The following is a 19,601-nucleotide window of genomic DNA, read 5'->3' on the forward strand; positions in this document are numbered from 1 at the left end:
TTTCTAATCTCAGCTCCGCCGCTCGTCCGCCGGGTGACCCCGGGCAACTCGCTTCTTTTCTCTGTCTGTGAAATGGGGACTGAGACCGGGAGCCCCATACGCCACCGACAGCGTCCGACCTGATTAGCCCGTACCTACCCCGGTGCGTAGTACGGTGCCCGGCCCGGAGTGAGCGCTCGACGGGTACCATTTTAAAAAAAAGAAGACCACCCCCCTCCCCCCGCCCCCCCCCGGGGCGGGGGGCAGATCCCGGAACCGCTCATCCCCCCCTCCGCCGAAGCACAAACTCCACTCCCTCCTCGTTGCGGGTAGCATTTTTTATGCGGGGCCGGACGGCTGGCCGGCGACCCCGGTTCCCACCCGGCGACCGGCGGGGCCGCGCCCCGGGCGGGCCGGGAGCCGGGCCGTGGGCTCGGAGAGGGGGCGGCGGGCCCCCTACACGTTCTTGGGTTTGGAGATGATGCCGTCGGGATAGCGCCGCTTGAACTGGGCGACCACGTCCGGGTCGAGCAGGTGGATCCCGTCCAGCTGGTTCCCGAGGGTGATCCTGGGAGGGAAGAGGGGAGCGCCGCCGCGCTCGGAGGCCGCGGACCGCGTCCCGTTTCTGCCGCGCCCCGACTCCGAGCCGGAAGGACTTCTCGGGGCGCCCGGGGGACCGCCGCAACGGGAGGGGCCGGCGAGGGGGGCGGAGGCCACGGGGGAGGTGGGTCGGAGGGAGAGGAGGGCCGCGGGGGGGTCGCGGCGCCCGGCCGGATCCCCCGCGGCCGTTCCGCGCCGCCCGCGGGGTCTCACCAGTTGGGCTGCACGTTATGGGGGCGGCCGAAGAGCTCGATCTTGCGGGTCCCCGGCGACAGCCTCTCGATCATGCCGTAGATCTCGTCCGGCTTGTGGCTGGTGGAGCGGACCTAGGGGAACGGGACCGTGGCTGCCTCCCCCGGCCCCGGCCCCGGCCCGCGCGGGAGGGGGAGACGGGACTCACCTCGGCCACGATCACGTCACAGTCCAGGCCGCGGTTGAAGCCTTGGGGGTTGCCTTTGACGCCCACCTGCGCCCAGAGACGGGAAGACCACGTCACCCGGCGCCCGAGGCCCGGCCCGCCCCCTCCCCTCCCCCCGGGCCCGCTCACCAGGCAGTGCTCCTTGCCGTGGTTCAGCCAGTGGCCCGTGCGGCCGGTCCGGATGATGCGTTGCAGCTGGTTGGTCTTCACCCAGATGATCTCGTCCACCCGCTCGTACCTGGGGGAGCAGGGAGGGGGCTGTGCCCGCCGCGGGGCCCGGGGCGTGGGGGGGGAGGGGGGGGAGCGCCGACCGCCCCGGCCGGGACCCCCCGGGGCCCGGCCCCTACTCACCCCCAGAGGTTCAGACATTCTCTGCCCAGCTCCATGGCCCTGCAGAGGGAGAGAGGGTCAGCGCCGCCGGTTTTCCCGGGACCCCGCGGCCCCTCCGGCCCCCCGGCCGGGCGCCCCGACCTGCCCGTGACCCAGAGGAAGAGGAAGCCGTCGTCCTGCAGCCCGGGGATGTTGAGTCTGCGCATCTCGTCGTCGGTCAGGGTCCCGTAGGGCAGCTCCATGTGGATGTCCCAGGGCGGGTCCGCCATCACCACGGCGAATTTCCCCAGGATGCTGACGTCCAGGTAGCGGATGTCGCAGCAGATCCACTGGGGGGGAGACGGGGCCGCCGCTCACCCCCCGGCCCCCCGCCCGCCCCGCCCCGGCCCGGCCCGCCGCCCGCCCGGCCCCCGGTCGAGCCCGGCACCTGGGGCGGGAAGAGGCGGTCCACGCCGGGGTCTCCCCCGACGCCCTGGGTGAGGGCCAGCTCCTGGCTGGGGGCGCGGTCCAGGCCGCCGGGGGCCTCGGGGTCCGCGCAGGCGTCGATCTCGTAGTGGACGTACTTGCACGTGTCCATGTGGAAGCAGGTGTTGAGGAAGGAGCAGTCGCCCAGCGACTCGTCGGTGTGCTTGTTGATGATGCGCCTGGCGGGCGGGGAGGGGGCGAGGAGGGCGGGGCTGCCCCCGGGCTCCCGCGGCCTCCCGGCCCCCCCCCGGCCCTCCCCGCCCCGGCCCCGCCCCGGCCAGACCGGAAGTGCAGCTTGCGGCAGGGCCGGTCGGCGTCGCTGGCCTTCATGCACTCCTCCTTGGTGCCGTAGTCGCAGAACTCCTGCACCTGGGCGCGGCCGCGCGAGCGGAACTTCTCCACTATGGACTGCTCCTTGGCCGTCGTGGTGTTGAGCAGCTCCAGGATCTCCTGGCTCACCTGGGCCCGCGGAGCAGCCGGGGGGTCGGGGGGCGTTGGGACGCCGGGCCTCCCGCCCCGCCCCGCCCCGCGCCGCCCCGCCCCGCACCTTCTTGCTCTGCTGCTCCTTGGTGGACTGCTGGTTCAGGAGGCTCTCGATCTCCAGGTCGAGGTCGGAGGCCGCGGGCCTCCGGGACTTCTTGGGGGGCTCCCGCGCCGGCTCCGAAGCCAGGGAGGACGGGCCCGAGGCGGCGGAGCCGGCGGAGGCCGCCGCCGAGCCCGGGTCCTGCTCCGCCCGCCGCTTCTGGCCCGGGCCCGGCCCCGCCCCGTCCCCGGGCCCCTTCTTCTCCTCCACGGCGCCCATCATGGCCGAGAGCTTGGAGTGGTCGGCGTAGGTCACCAGCGTGGGGTGGGCGTCGTCCCGCAGGAGGCCCCGCTTCACCTCGATCAGCTCCTGGGCGGCGAACTTCTGCAGGAGGCTCTCCACCCCGTCCTGCGTGGCCGGGGCGTCGGGCTGCGGGGCGCGGGGGGGGGGGGGGCGAGGACCCGCCGTCAGCCGGGAGACCGGGGGGGGAGGGGGGGGGAGCCGCCCCGGCCGAGGGGGGGTTACCGTGGAGATGGCGAGGCGGATGGACACGGCGTCGGTGGGCAGGGCGAGGGCCAGGTCGGAGAGGTGGTGCAGCAGCTTCTTCTCCAGCTCGGGGTCCGTGGCGAGGTCGGAGGTCCCGGAGGCGGGGGCGGGGGCCGCGGGCACGGGGCTGTCGCTGCGGAAGGCCGGGGACAGGGCGGCCTCCGGGTTCCGGGGGTCTGCAGGGGGGCGCCGGGTGAGGCCCGGCCCGGCGGGCCTTCCGGGGGCCCCGTCTCCCCCCTCCCCCCCCCCCCCCCCCCCCCGGCTAGAAGCGGCGCGGCCTGGGCCCGGGAGTCGGGGGGGACCGCGCGAGCCGGGGCACGTCGCCCGACTCCCCCGTGCCTCGGTCGCCCCATCTGTAAAAGCGGGGATCGAGCCCGGGAGCCCTCGGTGGGCCGGGGACCGCCTCCGACCCCGTTATCTTCTATCCGCCCCGGCGCCCGGCTCTTAGCGAGCGCCGGACGGATCCCGAAATCATCATTACCAAAGCCTCGGGGTGCGGCCGTTCCCAGGCGCTCAAAGGCCACCGCCTCTGCTTCCGGCCCCTCGGCCGGCGCGCGGGTCGGGGCCGCAACCGAGACAGCCGTCGGCTCCGGGGAGACCCCGAGCTGCTCCGGCTAGCGAACCCTCCCCAGCCGCGCCACAGCGCGCCCTCCACACGGCGGGTGCTCAACCGGAGCCGGGCCTCGCCCGGGTTCCCTCACCCTCACCCGGGCCCCTGCGGGCTCTTGAGCAGGGGGGAGCCCCAGGGAGGGGATTCAGTAAAATCAACGGTGATTTATCGAGCGTTTGTGTAGAACGCTGTACCGAGCACCAGGGCGAGAATACCGACGACGCTGTCAAGCCCGGGTTCGTCCGTCCGGTCGTCTTCACCGAGCGCTCGCCGTACGGCGTTCTCCCCGCTTGAGCCTCCCTGCTTCCTCGTACGATATCCCTCCCCTCAAAGAGCTTCCCGTTTACGGAGACGCCAACTAGACCTCCCCCTCCGTCCTCAGCGGGAAGGGCACGGACCTGGGAGCCACGGGCCGTGAGTTCTCATCCCCACGCCGCCGCTCGTGAGCCGCGCGCCTTTGGCCAGGTCGCTTCGCCGTGCCTCGGTTCCCTCATCTCGGTTCCCTCCCGCAGAAGCGGCGTGGCTCGGGGGGAAGAGCCCGGGCTGGGGAGTCGGAGGTCACGGCTTCGGATCCCGACTGGGCCGCTCGTCGGCCGGGTGACCGTGGGCGAGTCACTTCACTGGGCCTCGGTCACCTCATCTGTCAAACGGGGATGAGGCCCGGGAGCCTCACGGGGGACCACCCGATGACCCTGGGTCTACCCCGGCGCTTAGAACGGTGCTCTGCACACGGTAAGCGCTTAGACACCAACCTTATTACTATTATTATGGGGCACAACCTGACGACCCTGCATCTTCCCCGCCGTGGGCCCGTCACCGGGCAGGGATGGTCCCTCTCCGTCGCCCAGTTGTCCGTTCCAGGCGCTCACCACAGTGCTCTGCGCACAGTAAGCGCTCAATAAATACCGCTGAGTGAACGAACGCTTGGAACAGTGCTCGGCACACAGTCGGCGCTTAACCGATCCCAACGTCGTCGTCGTCATCTGTAAAGTGGGGGATTGAGACTGGGAGCCGACTCAGGCGGGCCAGGGACCGCGTCCAAGCCAATCTGCTTGGATTCATTCCTTCGAAAGTAATCGTCATAACAAGTGTTGGTATTTGGTAAGCGCTCCCTATGTGCCGAGCGCCGTTCTAAGCGCCGCGCTCCCTACAGCACCGTACTCGGGGCTTGGAATGGCCAATCGGGCCACGGAGAGGGACCGTCCCTGCCCAACGACGGGCTCACGGTCTCAACGGTCGGGGAAGCAGCGTGGCTCGGTGGAAAGAGCGCGGGCTCGGGAGTCAGAGGTCGTGGGTTCTAATCCCGGCTCCGCCGCTGGCCAGCTGGGTGACTTCGGGCAAGTCACTGAACTTCCCTGGGCCTCGGTCACCTCATCGGTCAGATGGGGATTAAAACTGAGTCAGAGGTCATGGGTTCGAACCCCGGCTCTACCACTTGTCAGCTGTGTGACTTTGGGCAAGTCACTTAACTTCTCCGTGCCTCAGTTCCCTCATCTGTAAAATGGGGATTAAGACTGTGAGCCCCACGTGGGACAACCTGAGCACCTCGTATTCCCCCAGCGCTTAGAACAGTGCTCTGCACATAGTAAGCGCTTAACGAATACCGCCGTTTTTAAGCGGGGGAGGGCAGACAGCAGAGCCGACGGGGAACAAAACATCCACCCCGGCGCCTAGTCCCGTGCCTGGCACGTAGTGAGCGCTTAATAAATGCCGTGATTGTTACTGAGAAGCAGCAGCGTGGCTCGGTGGAAAGAGCCCGGGCTGCGGAGTCGGAGGTCACGGGTTCGAATCCCGGCTCCGCCACCTGGCAGCCGGGGGACTGGGGGCGAGTCGCTTCACTTCTCTGGGCCTCAGTGACCTCATCTGGAAAATGGGGATTGACTGTGAGCCCCCCCCCCCCGTGGGCCCACCTGATGACCCTGTCTCTCCCCCAGCGCTTCGAACAGTGCTCTGCACAGAGTGAGCGCTTAACAAATGCCAACATCGTTATTATTATTATCGATAAATGTTTTTATGGGGGGGGGGGGGGAGGTGCAAGGCTGCCCTGTGTCCGCCAGGGGGTGCTGGGCCGCCCCTCCCCACGTGACCCCAGGCTCCCAGAAGCCCTGGCGGCGCGGCCCAGCCCCCTCCCCTCCCCTCCCCCCCGCCCCTCCCCTCCCCTCCCCCCCGCCCCCCCGCCCCTCCACCTGGTCTGCCGCCTCACCCAGGTGGCCGCCGTCCTGCTTCCGCCTCCTCTGCAGCCGCTCCCGCAGCGAGTCCAGCTGCTTTTTGTGGGCCTGGATGGAGCTCCACGTGTCCGACATCTTGGCCACCCGGGCCGCCCAAGCGGCGGGACTTCGACCGCCGGCGATCCCACGCGGAGCCTCGGAACCCAAGCCGAGGGGACTCGGCGGGGGGCCGGGGAGCGGAGGCCACGCCACTTCCGGTTCCGCCCTGACCTTGAGGCGGAGGCGGCCGCCATGTTGGTCGCGGGCGGGGGCGGCCATCTTTCTCCCGGGCGCGGGGAAGCCGGGGCCGCCATGTTGTTGTCTGGCCCCGGGCCGCCATGTTGACTGCTGTTTCCTACGCGGCCATGTTGGACCGTCGTCCTTTCTGCCCTCGGAAAGACACCTTTTTAAGTCGAATGCGGGGACCGTTTTTAACTCCTGCTGATTTATCCAGTAGCTCCAGTAAGCAGCCCCTTGTGCCTGCCATTGATAATAGTAACGAGGGCATTCGTTAAGCGCTTCCTGTGTGCCAAGCTCTGTTCTAAGCGCTGGGGAGGATACAAGGTCGTCGGGTTGTCCCACGTGGGGCTCCCAGTCTTCATCCCCATTTTCCAGAGGAGGGAACTGAGGCACGGAGAAGTGAAGTGACTTGCCCGAAGTCACACAGCCGACCAAAGGCCGAGTCGGGATCTGAACCCGTGACCTCCGACTCCCAAGCCCGGGCTCTTTCCACCGAGCCACGCGGCTGCTCTACTTAGGGCCGGCACCAATGCCCTTAAAATAATAAGGAGAATAGCAGTAATAGTGGTATTTGTTAAATACTACGTGCCAGGCACTGTACGAAGCGCCGGGGTGGATATAAACAAATCGGGTTGGACCCAGTCCATGTCCCGCGTCGGGGGGGGGGGGGGGGGTTCCCGTTTTACAGACGAGGGAACTGAGGCACGGAGAGGTTAAGCGACTTGCCCAAGGTCACACAGCAGTCAAGTAGCAAAGCTGGGATTAGAACCCAGGTCCTTCTGACTCCCAGGCCCATGTTCTCTCCACTAGGCCCCAGTGCTTAGACCGTAAGCCCGTCAGTGGGCAGGGACCGTATCTGTTGCTGATTTGTACATTCCAGGCGCTTAGTACACTGCTCTGCACATTGTAAGCGCTCAATAAATACGATTGATCGAACGAATGCTTCTCAGGCCCCTGCAGATGACTTGGTAGCGGGCGCCACGTCATCGCACGGTTCTCGCCAGTCACGCAGGTTAATGGTTGGCATCACGGACCATTTTGCGTGAGAACGCCGATTTTACGGGATCCGAAACCGATTCCCTGGGGGGACCCCTGAGTCCCTCTCACCCCGTCTTTACTCCACGGCCACCGTGCCCCCCTCCCGGGACCATAACTCTAGCGTGGCAGCCGAGACGCCGAACCTTTTGGCGGGAGTTTCGACAGAAGGAGTCTTGATGCTGAACTAAGAATACCAACCTAAATACCAAATCCAGTTCCGGACGGGGCCTGGGCCGGCTGAAAACTGTATTGCGTGGTATAAAATCAGGCAGGGGGCTTGGAATTGTCCATTTTTATTTCTTCCACCGACCCGGCAGTCTAGGGGACTGATAATCGTAGTAGTGATGATGATAATAATAATAGTATTAAGTGCTTACTGTGTGTCAAATACCGTATTAAATGCTGGGTTAGAAGATAAGCAGGTCCCACATGGGGCTCACGTTCTAAGTAAGAGGGAGAACAGATAGGAAACCCCATTTTGCAGATAAGGGAACTGAGGCTCAGAGAAGTGAAGTGACTGCCCAAGGTCACACAGCAGATGCGTGGCGGAACCGGGACCGATCTAGGGGGAAGAGGGAGCAGGGTGGAGGGACAATCTACCCTAGAGGGGGACAGTTGCTTGTAGGGGGAACCTGTTTTGTTTGTTTGTTGGTTGGCATTTGTTAAGCGCTTACTATGTGCAGAGCACTGTTCTAAGCGCTGGGGGGAGACAAGGTGATCAGGTTGTCCCACGTGGGGCTCACAGTTTTAATCCCCATTTGACAGATGCGGTAACTGAGGCACAGAGAAGTTAAGTGACTTGCCCAAAGTCACACAGCTGGCAAGCGATGGAACTGGGATTAGAACCCAGGACCTCTGACTCCCAAGCCACTGAGCCACACTGCTTCACTATCATAATGTTGGTATTTGTTAAGCGCTTACTACGTGCAGAGCACTGTTCTAAGCGCTGGGGGAGATACAGGGGAATGAGGTCGTCATTCCCACGTGAGGCTCCCAGTCTTCATCCCCCTTTTACAGATGAGGGAACTGAGGCACAGAGAAGTGAAGTGACTTGCCCACGGTCACACAGCTGACAAGGGGCGGGGTCGGGATTCGAACCCATGACCCCCGACTCCCAAGCCCGGGCTCTTTCCACCGAGCCACGCTGCTTGGACGTTAAACCTGTTAAAATGGACTGGTCACTCCCAGCCACCAGAATTTCGTCCCGACCCGTCGAAGCCAGACCACGTAAAGCTCGGCTCAGAGAGCAGCCGGGACGCTACGGCCAGCGGACGGGTTCCTCCGCTTTCCCAGCTGGGGATCCTGACGCCGGGCCTCCTCTGGGACGTGAGGCCCGGTCACCCTACCCCACACCATCTTCTATTCCGGGTCACTCCTTTGGATGCGGACGGGCATTTGTTTGGCCTTCGTGACCAGGGCCAGCTTCCGTGGCTGAGTCTGGGACGTCAGATGGGACGGGAGAACCTGGCGAGAGGGTGAGCCCTAGAGAGAGGGAAGTCAGCCGACCACAGGCTGACCGGTCGTCCGGGATCACATCGGACTTCGTCCGAAGCCAAGGGGGGAATGCAAGGGCCCCGGAGCAACTGGAAAGGTGAGGGCACCCCGGAGAAACTCTCCAGATTCGGGCCGACCTGAGAGGACTTCCGCGGTAGCAGCCGGGCGATGTCATCTCGTCACGCGGCGGCGGCGTAGCGGGTGTGACGTCGCGTGCGTCTCAGTGACTGGTTTTTTCATTTAAACTGCCCTCGTTGGCCATTCTAGTCAGTCCGGAGCCCGAGTTGAACACCTACCGTGTGCCAAGCCCCGTGGTCCGAGAGAGAATGCATTAGGGTCCCCGCTTTCACGGAGCTCTCACAAATACGGGGAACACACGAATAACACCCATTTAAGCACGCTCATGTGGACGAAAAGCCCAAATAACCCAGACAGGTAAACCACATCAGAGCAGAGGCCCACCCATCCGCTTCATTCAGTTAATTCAATTATATTTATTGAGCGCTTATTGTGTGCAGATTACTGTACTGAGTGCTTCAGAATGCCCGGGTCCTAGGGAGCGGGAGTGACCGATGTGACGCTTTTCGGTGCGTTTCTTGCTAATTCGGGGACTAGCTTGAGGAAGGGGGACTAATAATAATAACATCTGGGGTATTTGTTGAGCAATTACTACGTGCCAGACATTGTACAAAGCGCCGGGGTGGAGACACGCAGATCGGGTTGGGCCCGGTCCCCGTCCCACATGGGGGCTCACAGTCTCAGTCCCCATTTTACCGATGAGGTGGCCGAGGCACAGAGAAGCTCGGAGGTCTGCCCGAGGTCTCGCAGCAGACAAAAGTGGCAGAGCGGGGATTAGAACCCGGGTCCTTCCGATTCCCAGCCCCGTGCTTTGTCCACTAGGCCACGCTGCTTCTCTGGCGAGGAGATGTTGGCAGAGATGTAGGGAATCGACGTGGTTAGAGCCTGGCCTAGGACAGAGGTTGAGGCAATAGAGGAAGGAGAATGGATAGCTTCATGAGGTACTACTACTAATAATGATGATGGTATTTGTTAAGCGCTTACTATGTGCCGGGCGCTGTACTAAGCACTGGGGTGGATACAAGCCAATGGGGTTGGACACCGTCCCTGTCCCCCGCGGGGCTCAAAGTCTCAAGGCGGGAAGCAACACGGGGCCTCCAAGGAATCAAGGAATAGCATCTACCGAGCCCCGACCGGTCTAAGAGCTCGAGAGAGTTCAGTAGAGTTAGTAAACGTGGTCCCTGCCCTCAAGGAGTTCACCATCTGGTGGGGGTAAACAGACACTAGAATAAATTATAAGATGGGAAGATAGGTACCGAAGTGGGGCCGGGCTGGGTCAGGGGGTGACCGAGTTCTCGGGCGACGCAGAAGGGCCAAAATGGCAGCGGGGTGGAGATAGGATGGAGCCCCTTGGCACAGAGGGCGGGGGCGGTGGAACGACTCCTCCGTCCGGATCCCCAGGGCACGGAGGGTGGGAGCGGAGGAACATCTCCCCGGCTCTCTATTGCCCCAGATAATTTGGCCCCTGCAGGGTCGTGGGGGCTTAGCTCCTCGCGACTTCGGCTGCCACCGTCTCGAACACCGAGCGGGACCACCAAAGGTGGGCGGGGGGAAAGGGGACGCGCGCAGCTGAGTTCCCGACCCGCTCCGGGTCATCTACCGTCAAACGTAGCATCCCTCCCCATTTCCATCTGCCTCCATCTCGGCTTCCGTATCGCAGAAGGCATCTCTCTCCGGAGAGCTCAGCAGGCGTTGCAACCCAGACGGGCCGAGGGGAATCGCGGGACCGGCGCGGACGGAGCGCAAGGGTAGCGAGAGGCTTTTCCAGAGATTTGCGCCGGCGTCAGGCCCAGTTCGAACCGTGGACCGCCGAGTTAGGCTCCAGCTGGCACTGGGACCGTGATTCCCGGAAGCCTCTTGGACACCCACAACCTCTTGGAGTTTGGCCCGAGTGTGTGTGTTCGGGTGCGGGCTTTGTATTTTGCGTCGCTGTGCCGGCGGCCACCCGGATGATTCTGCCTCGACGCCCGGCATCCAGAGGTCTCCTCTCCATCGGGATCCGATCGAGCCGGGCGGGATTTCCGTCTGCACCTGGGATCCCCGATTCCCAGGAGTTAAAGCGGTGCCCTTCGCTCCAGAGGGCCGCGGATTCAGGGCACCGGGGAAAGGCGGGAATCGACCTATCGATGATATTTATAAGGTGCTTACTGTGCGCAGAGTACTAGCGTCGAGGGAAAAATGAAAGGGAAGATGAGAAGGGGAAGGAGGAGGGGAAATCTAGGAAGAATTGGAATGGGGGATGAATTGGGAGACAGATGAGGAAAGCAGGCTGGCTTTGGGAAGGTGCGGGGGTTACGCGGGAGGGGGAAAGGCAGGAATAGAAAGCTTTAGGGGGATTAGGGCTGGAGGGCCTTAAGGAAATACCCATCACCAAAAGCCTCACGAACATCTGTTACCATTATGAGAGCTGGCATCTAAACAGAGGGCGAATCAAGTCTAATTAGTTCAATAGCATTATCTGTAACCAATGGAGGTGGTGGAGAGTGGGGGGGAAGAGGGGTGACCCTCCTCCTCCTCTTCCTCTCTCCCTGAGAGTCTGAACGGGGGAAAGAACAAGAGATTGACCCAAGCTTTTTTCCAGGAATTAAAGAGACAGGAGCCACTTCTCCAACCTCCCGTGTCCCGCCTCCCCACCTCGCTCCCACTCCCGGGGCTCCCGGCCCCCTTCCCAGGCGTCCGCCACGTTCAAAGAGGTAAATCCTGCCCCTCTCCCGGGGCCACCTGGAATAAATCCACATTCGCTGCGGCCACATTTGATCTAGAGTGGGGTTAGTAGTTCTTCTAACTGGGAAGCGGGACCCCGAGGTCCCAGTGGAGGCCCCCCGTTGGAATCCGCACCATGGGTTTCCGGGAGGAGAGCGGCCGAGCGCTGCCGTTCCGGCTTCCTCCAGCCCCAGTCGGGCCTTCTCGTCCGAACCTCTGACCGGACGCCGGTCGGTTCCTCCTTCCGCGGGGCTCGTCCGGCCTCGCCAGAGGGACTGACTTCATCTCAGGCGTTTCCCTTTCCCGCCGGATCTCTGGGCCTCGGGGGCGCGGAGGTGGTCGGTCTTTCCTCGCGGGCGAACGGGGCGAGAGGCACTGGCCTCGTGGAAGAGGGCGGGGAGGAGAAAGAGCCCACGGGGGTGGGGGCGACGGTGGACGGATGAAGAGCGCCGGGGGCGGTGCGTCGGTCTCGTGGGAAAGCCCTGGGCCCACTCACGCCCACTCCAGGGGTTGCGGAGGGCGGCCGGGCGTGTCAGGACCCCTCTCGGGCCCGAGCGGACGGGTCGGGGGACGGCAAGGACGAGGCAGAAGACACGGGCGCGGGGTCAGAACACTTTAATGACAGCGGGGAAGACACAAGGACCGCCCCCCTTTTCTCTGCCCTGCACGTTCACTACGTTAGGCGGCACTGGAGCCTACGGCTAGAGAGGAGACACGGCTGACTGGTTGCTGGCGGGATCCACGCTCCCCGCTTCTCCCCCGCAGCCCCGTCTCCGTCTGATCCTACGTTAAGAGTACATACTACGCCCCGTCACGGGGGGGAGGGCCGGGGGGGCCCCCTCAGGATTCAGAGAGGGGGAGAGGGAGTTTGGGGGAGTCTAGGGGATGTGGGTGGGGAGGCGGCTCAGGTCCCGGAGCACTGTCTTCGCCTTCCTCTTCCTCAACCTCCGCCCCCATCGGCCCTCGAGTCCCCGGCAGCCCGACGGGCCCGAGCCGTTAACGGGATGGCTCCGTGTCCGCCCGCCTCTCTCTCTGATGGCCTCGGTGGCCCCTTCGGGAGAGAACAACCTCCCCTCCCACCCCCGCCGCACGCAGACCTCGCTCCCCGCGGGAGGTGACAGTGGGTGGGGGGAGCAGATGGGGTTGAAGACGCTCTCGGTTCCCTAGTGTTCAGGGGACGCTCTGGGGGTGGAGGGGGGGCGGGGGCTTCGAGAAGGGTCCCGTTTCCCAGATAGGGCTCCCCTCACCGGGCCCCTCCGGCGTCCCCGGGGGGGCCCCGGCCGCGGGCGCCGGCCCGGGGGGGATCGGCCGGCTACTTCCCTCCCGGGGCGGGGTCCCGGGGGGCGGCGGGACAGAGCGCGGGGTGTTCGGCCTGCCCCCGGGCCTCGCCCCGTCCCCCCGCGGGGGGGGCCTTCCCGGCATCGAGGCCGAAGAGGGCGGGCGAGACGGGGGCCGGCCCCGGGACGGAGCCGCGGGGCTTGGGGGCCGGGTCCCCGGACAGGAAGGCCGTGTATTGGTTCCAGAAAGACAGGGGACCCGCCCCGGCCGGCCGAGCGGGGACATCCCGGGGCGGGAAGTCCTGCGGCTTGGCCGGGCCCCCGGAGAGGAGGGGGACCTGGCCCTCCGGGGACAGACGCTGGCCCCCGAGGGCGGGGCTGCAAGTCCAGACATGGGTGCTCAGGTGCACCTGCCGGGAAGGAAAGGGAGAGGGAGAGAAGGACGGGGACAGAGGGTCACCCCCGGGGAGTTCGGGGCGGCGGGGGAGGGGGGGCGGTCCTCAGGCATTGGAGGTTCCACGGGGCCGGGGCCGGTCGGGGGGCGGAGGGAGAGAGCGAGAGAGAAGGAGAGAGAGAGAGAGAGGGGACGAAGCGTCCCGGCTCATCCCGGGGTCCTGGCCCACGGGGGGCGGGGGAGGGTGCCAGTGGGGGGGGGGGGGGCGTGACTCCGGGGGGGGCCTCTCTCTCCAGCCCCCGTTCCTGGGGTCAAAGGGCGCCGGGCTCGCCCGAGGGTCTCAGGGGACGGCGGAGTCGCCATCCTGAGGGAAGGGCGGGGGCCGCGGGGGGGTGGGCGGCGGCGGCGGCGGGCAGAGCGCGGGCAGGGGGCCGGGGGCCGGCGGGGCGGGGGCTCCCCTCGCGGGGTGATGGAGGGCAAAGGGCGGTACCTGTTGATGTGCCAGCAGCACGTGCTTCTTGAGGGCGGCCCGCTCGGGGAAGCTCTGCTTGCAGACGCCGCAGGCCGAGGGAGCCCCCTCCTTGGCGTGGGTCCGGTGGTGTTCTTCCAGGGCGGGCTGGCTGGGGAAGGCCCGGCCGCAGACCCCGCAGGGCCTCCTGCCGCCGCCCGCCCCGGGCTCCGCGACCTCCTTCCTCCGGGCCTCGGGCAGCCCCGGCCCCTCGGCCCCCTCCCCGTCCGGGCAGGGCGCGGGCGCCGGGCTGCCGCTCCCCCCGGCCCGGGCCTCCCGGTCCCCCCGGTCCCCCGCTCCCGCCGGCCGGCGGCCTTCCTCCTCCGTGGGCCGCGGCGCCTCCGGGGTCCCCGGCGGGGGCGGGGGCGGGCGCTCGGGCCCCCGGGCGCCCCGGTCGGCCTCCTTCCGGGCCCCGGCCTCGTCCTCGGGCCCGGACGCGCCTTCCGAATCCTCCCGCCCCGAGGCGGGCTTCTCGCCCCCGCTCTCGGAACCGGCCCCCGCCAGCGAGTCCTCGTCGGTGGCCTCCTCCTCCTCCTCCCCGTCCTCCTCCTCCTCCCCTTCCTCCTCCTCCTCCTCGTCCTCCTCCTCCCCGTCCTCTTCCTCCGCGTCCTCGTCCTCGGACGGGTCCTCCCCGGCGGGCGGGGGCCGGGGCCGGGGCCGGGGCGGGCGGTCCCCCGCGGCGGGGGCGGCCGGCGGCTCCGGGCCGCTCTCCCCGGGGGCGCCCCCGCCCTCGGGGAGCACGGCGCCCCCGTTGGGGATCTGCCCCCCCAGGTGCATGTGCACGTGCTGCTGCAGGGTCACGGCGTTGGTGAACTTCTTCTGGCAGATGGGGCAGGAGTTCTGGACGCGGGCGGCGGGGCTGGCCTTGTGGCCCACGAAGTGGGCGCGCAGGTTGCCGCGGGTGGAGAAGGCGCGGCCGCAGACCTTGCACTTGAAGGGCCGCTCCCCGCCGTGTTGGCCGTAGTGGAGGCGCAGGGCCCGCGGGCAGCTCAGCACGCGGAGGCAGATGACGCACTGGTTGGGGCCGGAGCCGGCGGCGGGGGACGGGGAGGCGGAGGCGGAGGACGCGGAGGAGGAGGAGGAGGAGGAGGAGGAAGAGGAGGAGGAGGACCCGGCGGCGGCGGCGGCGGCGGCGGCGGCCGAGGGGGCCGGGAGGGCCCCGGGCCCGACGGGGGCCGCGCCCGCGCCCCCTTGCCGGTCGATCTTCTCCACCAGCTGCTGCAGCTTGGACGTCTCGGACGGCGAGACCCCCAGGGGCTCCAGGACGTAGGGGAAGGGGAAGCCGCCCGCCCCCGCCGCCTTGAAGTGGTTGGTCAGCAGGGCCCAGCTGGGCAGGGAGGTGACCAGCTTACTGAGCTGCACCCGGGCGGCGGCGGAGGCGGAGACGCCCCCGGCCTCGGCCCCCGGGCCGGCCCCGGCCGCCCCGTCGCCGCCCGGCGGGGTGTTCTCGTCCGCCTTGCTCCGGGGCTCCACGGCCTTGACGAGCACCAGCTTGTTGAAGGCGGGCAGGCCGGGGCCCGCGGGGCCGCCGGCGCCCGCGGACAGCAGGGTCAGGCTCTCGGTGGCGCTGAGCGCGGCGGCCAGGGGCTTGCGGTCCCCGCCGGCCCCGGCCGCGGCCTCCTCCTCGGCCTTCTCCAGGGGCACGGACATGCCGTAGGGGAGCCCGCTGCCCGTGATGACGTAGTCCAGGTGCTCGGGCACCGGGTGCGGGTTCATCTGCACGTGCGGGTACTTCTCGCGGTGCCGGTGGAAGTGCACCTTGAGGTTGCCCCGGGTGGTGAAGCGGTTGCCGCAGACGTTGCACTTGTAGGGCCGCTCGCCCGTGTGGGACCGCAGGTGGATCTGCAGGGCGCTGTCGCTGCCGAACACCTTGGCGCAGAAGCGGCACTTGTGCCGGCCCCCGGGCTTCTCCGGCGGGCCCCCCGGCTCGCCGAACGCCGGCTCCCCGCCGCCGTTCTTGGGCTTCAGCAGGCCCGGGGCGGCCGCCGCCTCCGGGCCCCGGCCCGGGCACTGGCCGGCCGGCAGCCCCGCGCCGCCGGGGAAGGCCAGGTGCGGGGAGGCCGGCGGCTGGTCCGCGCCGCCGGCCGAGGCCGCCGAGGGGCCCCCGGCGGGCTTGGGGCCGCGGCCGGCGCCGCCGGCGAAGGGGTGCGGGCCCCCCAGGGGGTGGTAGAGGTGGAAGAAGGCGGGCTTGGGGGCCTCGGCCCCGGCGGCGGCCCCGGGGCGGCCGCGGGGGCCGCCGCGGCCTTGCCCGCCTGGCCCGGCTTGGCGGGGCCGAAGACGGGCAGCGGGGGCCTGGCCGGGGCGGCGGCGACGGGCTGGGTCCGGGGCAGGTCGCAGGGGCCGGCGGCGGCGGCCGGCCCGCCGGCCTGGCCCAGGGAGCCCAGCAGGAGGACCTGGCGGCAGATCTGCTCGGTCATCTGCATCTGGTGGATCTGCCGCTGCTGCAGGACCCTCAGCTCCTCCAGGATCAGGGGGATGTTCAGGTGGGGCCCGGCCGGGCCGGGCGGCGGCGGCGGCGGCGGCGGAGCCGGGGCCGACTCGGGGGCCAGCGGGGTGGCCCCCAGCTTGGGGCTGGCCGGGACGGGCCCCCCGCCTCCGCCGGCGGCCGCCGTGGCGGCGACGAGGAAGCGCTCGGGGGGCTCCTCCGTCCCCCGCTCCGGGGCCCGGCGGCCGTCCGGGGGACCCGGGGGACCCGGGGGGCCGCCGTGCTCCGTCTCCATGACCTGGGGGCCGTCCCGGCTGTCGGGCCGGGCTTCCGAGGGGGCGGACGACGACGACGACGAGGCCGCGGCGGCCGGCCCCGGGCCCGCGGAGGAGTCGGGGCGCTCCTGGGGCCCCGGGATGGCCGGCCCGGGGGCCTCGGGGCCACAGCCGTCCCGGTGGGCCTGCAACTCCGTGGGGTCGCCGAACTGGGCGCAGCACTTGACGCACACCTGGGGGGGATCCTCGTCGCCGGTGTCCCCTGAGAGAGGAGAGGGAGGGATGGAGGGGGCTGGGACGGGGGGGGGGGGGGGGAGGCCGTCGGAGGACACCCCGGCCTCGGGCGAGCCGGGTCCCCGGGGGGCGCGACCAGCCCCCCTCGCCTCCCCGGCTGAGGATGTCGCGGGGGGGCGGCTCCCCCGGCGATGCGGCGCCGGTCCTGGGGGGGGGGGGGGCCCGCCCCTCCCTCGCCCCCGGCCCCCTCCCTGCCCCCTCCCTGCCCCCGACCCCCTCCTACCGCACCTCCGAGCTGGGCCTGGGGCTCCCCGCCGACGCCCCCGGGCCCGGCCCGCTGCCCGGCCTCGTGCGCCATGGGGACGAACAAAGGGGAGCCGGGGGGCGAGGGGCGGGGGGCGCCGCGCCGCCGGCTGCCGCAGCCTCTGCACCCGGACCCGGCCCCGGCCCCCGGCCCGGCCCCCGGCCCCGGCCCCGGCCCCGGCCCCGCCACCTCCCACTGCAGAGATGGAGAGAGGCGGGGCCCGGCAGCAGCAGCGGCAGCAGCAGGAGGAGGAGGAGCTGCTGGAGAGGGAGGAGGGATGCAGGGGGAGAGGGGGGCCGCCCGGGGTGGGGGGTGGGGGGGGCAGGTGGGCCGGGAGGCTGGGGCGGGGATCCCTGCGGGCGAGGGGCCGGCCCCCGCCGCTCTCAGGAAGAGACCCCTGGCCTTGGCACCCGATAAGCGCTTGACGGATCCCCTCATCTTCATCATCGTCGTCATGATTCTGTTTACTGCTCTTGATGCCCGTCTACTGGTTTTGCTGTCCGGTCGCCCCCCCTCTAGACCGTAAGCCCGTTGAGGGCGGGGACCGTCTCCCTCGATTGCCGCGTTGTACTTTCCGAGCGCCTGGTACGCAGTGAGCGCTCGATAAAGACGATCGAATGAATGAATGATGGAGAGGAGGGCAGAGGGTGGGGGTCCGGGGGTCAGTCCCCAGACAGGCCTTTTCCACCCCGCCGGGCCCCAGGGATTAGACCGTAAACCCGTCAAAGGGCAGGGACTGTCTCTATCTGTTGCCCATTTGTCCACTCCGACCGCTCAGTACGGTGCTCTGCACATAGTAAGCGCTCAATAAATACTATCGAATGAATTTTCCTGGCCCTGGAAGGCCCGGGGGAGCTGCTGGGAGTGGCGGCGGGCGGCGGGCCTTAGCTTCAGCCCCGGGGAGCGGCCGTAGGGCGGGAGTGGGTTTTCCCCCCGGGATGGGGTCGAGCCCCCCAGGAAGGGCTCCGTCTCCGATCACCCCGAGGAAAGGGGTCATCCCGGCCAGAAGTTTCACCCCTTCTTTTCCCCCTCTCTGGGGAGGCACCGGCCCGGCTGGAGGAGGGGGTTTTCAGGGCCCAGGCCGTGGCCCCTGGCCTCTCCCGCCCTCCTCTTTTCTCCTTTCTCTCTTTCTTCTGTCTTGCGTCCTTTCCTCCCGTTCTCCCACCTCCTCGGACTGTGAGCGCCGTGGGGGACGGGGATCACGTCCGACCCGATTAGCCGGAATCCACCTCGGCCCTTAGAACGGAGCTTGACATAAAGTGACCGCTTAACAGATGGCGTCGTCGTCGTCGTCGTCGTCGTGACCACCCTTCCACCCAGTCCCGCTCCTGCGCCTGGTCCGGGAGGGAGGCCAGTAGGGAAGGAAGTGATTGTGGGCACCTGTTACTATCACTGTTATCACGATGAGGTTTGTTAAACACTTACGCTCTTCCAAGCTCTCTTCTAAGCGCTAGGGCGGTTACGAGGTGATTGGGTTAATCCCCATTTTACAGATGAGGTAACCGAGGCACAGAGAAGTGAAGTGACTCGCCCACGGTCACGCAGCCGACAAGTGGCGGAGCTGGGATTCGAACCCGTGACCTCTGACTCCCAAGCCCGGGCTCTTTCTCGTCAGACGACACGAATTCTAATCCCGGCTCCGCCACTTGTCTGCCGTGTGACCTTGGGCGAGCCACTTCATTTCTCCGTGCCTCAGTCACCTCATCGGTAAAAGGGGGATTAAGATTGTGAGCCCCGCGTGGGACAACCTGATTAACCTGTATCTCCCCCAGCGCTTAGAACAGTGCTCTGCACATAGTAAGCGCTTAACAAATACCGACATTATTATTATTATTATCTGACTCCCAAGCCCATGCTCTTTCCACTAAGCCACGCTGCTTCTCACTATTACTATGACTAGTAATTCAACTTATTACCATTACTACTAAATGATAGTAATGATTACGATGATAATAATAATAGTCCCCCGCCTAGACTGTAAGATCGCCGTGGGCAGGGAACGTGTCTACCGGCTCCGTTATATTGTACTCTCCCCAGCGTCTAGTACGGGACTCTGCGCACGGTAAGTTCAATAAATACGATTGATTAATAATAACGTTCGTTAAGCACTTACTGTGCAACAAACACCGTGATAGGTACAGGATGATCAAATCGGACAGATTCCCCGTCCCTCCGGGGCTCACGGTCTAAGGGAGAGGGAGACTGGAATTTAATCCCTATTTTATGGATGAGAAAACTGAGGCGCAGTGAAGTTAAGTGACCTGCTCAAGGTCACATTAACGGGCAAGTGGCAGAGCCGGGATTAGAACTCAGCTCCGCCGGCTCCCAGTCTTGTGCCCTTTCCGTGAGGCCAAGCTACTTCTCATGGTGACCCTGGGGGCGATCAGAGGGTCATTTGGGTGGTTGGGGTTTTCTGCAAGGCAGGAGAACGCAGATCTGGGCTGAGCTCCACCTCTCACATGGACTCCATTACCTGTGGTTGCCCGATAAACGTTTGAGCGGGTCTAAGGCAGACATACGGGCTCCTTGTAGTAAAGTAGCTCAGCACAAGTGGCTAAAGAAAAATAATAATAATAATAATGATAGTAATCATTAGGCACTTGCTTTGGGCCAAGCACCAGTGGGTAGATCAGGATAATCAGATCAGAAACAGTCCCGGGCCCAACTGGGACATACTTTACTCTGCCGCCTGGATCCTTTTTCTGAAAAAAGCTCGGTTCGCGTTTCCCCCCTCCTCAAGAATCAACAGTGGTTTCCCATCCGCCTTCGAATCAAACAGAAACTCCTGAAGGTCGGCTTCAGAGTACTCAATCACCTTGCCCCCTCCTACCTTTCCTTTGTGATTTCTTACCTCGACCCAACCCGCAAACTCCGCTCCTTTAATACAACTTTCTCACTGTACCTATGTCTATCTCTATTAGTTAGTTTCTATTCTATTTAGTTGCCATTGTTT

The 19,601-nt window shown here is 66.5% G+C and overlaps 2 protein-coding genes across 2 annotated transcripts; both read right to left on the minus strand.

The window, feature by feature from the left end:
- Positions 1-302: 302 nt before the first annotated feature.
- METTL3 (methyltransferase like 3) lies at positions 303-5,878 on the minus strand. The gene is made up of 11 exons (XM_029077225.2): positions 5,675-5,878; positions 2,841-3,037; positions 2,340-2,744; positions 2,076-2,251; positions 1,755-1,971; positions 1,469-1,656; positions 1,349-1,387; positions 1,127-1,235; positions 980-1,045; positions 793-905; positions 303-547 (listed from the first exon to the last, which is right to left on the minus strand). The coding sequence occupies exons 1-11, from the start codon at positions 5,772-5,774 to the stop codon at positions 436-438; spliced, it is 1,722 nt and encodes a 573-aa protein (XP_028933058.1). The 5' UTR covers positions 5,775-5,878; the 3' UTR covers positions 303-435.
- Positions 5,879-12,543: 6,665 nt separating this feature from the next.
- On the minus strand, positions 12,544-16,784 carry SALL2 (spalt like transcription factor 2). The gene is given in 5 exon segments (XM_029077388.2): positions 12,544-12,918; positions 13,252-14,477; positions 14,565-15,629; positions 15,632-16,372; positions 16,633-16,784. Coding segments are annotated over 5 exon segments (3,477 nt in total). The 5' UTR covers positions 16,703-16,784.
- Positions 16,785-19,601: the final 2,817 nt, after the last annotated feature.

Source organism: Ornithorhynchus anatinus, chromosome 13 (assembly GCF_004115215.2).
Source record: "Ornithorhynchus anatinus isolate Pmale09 chromosome 13, mOrnAna1.pri.v4, whole genome shotgun sequence".
NCBI lineage: Eukaryota > Metazoa > Chordata > Mammalia > Monotremata > Ornithorhynchidae > Ornithorhynchus > Ornithorhynchus anatinus.

Coding starts and splice junctions, on each gene's coding strand:
- METTL3 (XM_029077225.2), bottom strand. CDS start 5,774: ATGTCGGACACGTGGAGCTCCATCCAGGCCCACAAAAAGCAGCTGGAC. Junction 1,046..1,126: donor ACGGCAAGGAGCACTGCCTG/GTGAGCGGGCCC, acceptor CTCTGGGCGCAG/GTGGGCGTCAAAGGCAACCC. Junction 906..979: donor GTGACGTGATCGTGGCCGAG/GTGAGTCCCGTC, acceptor CCGTTCCCCTAG/GTCCGCTCCACCAGCCACAA.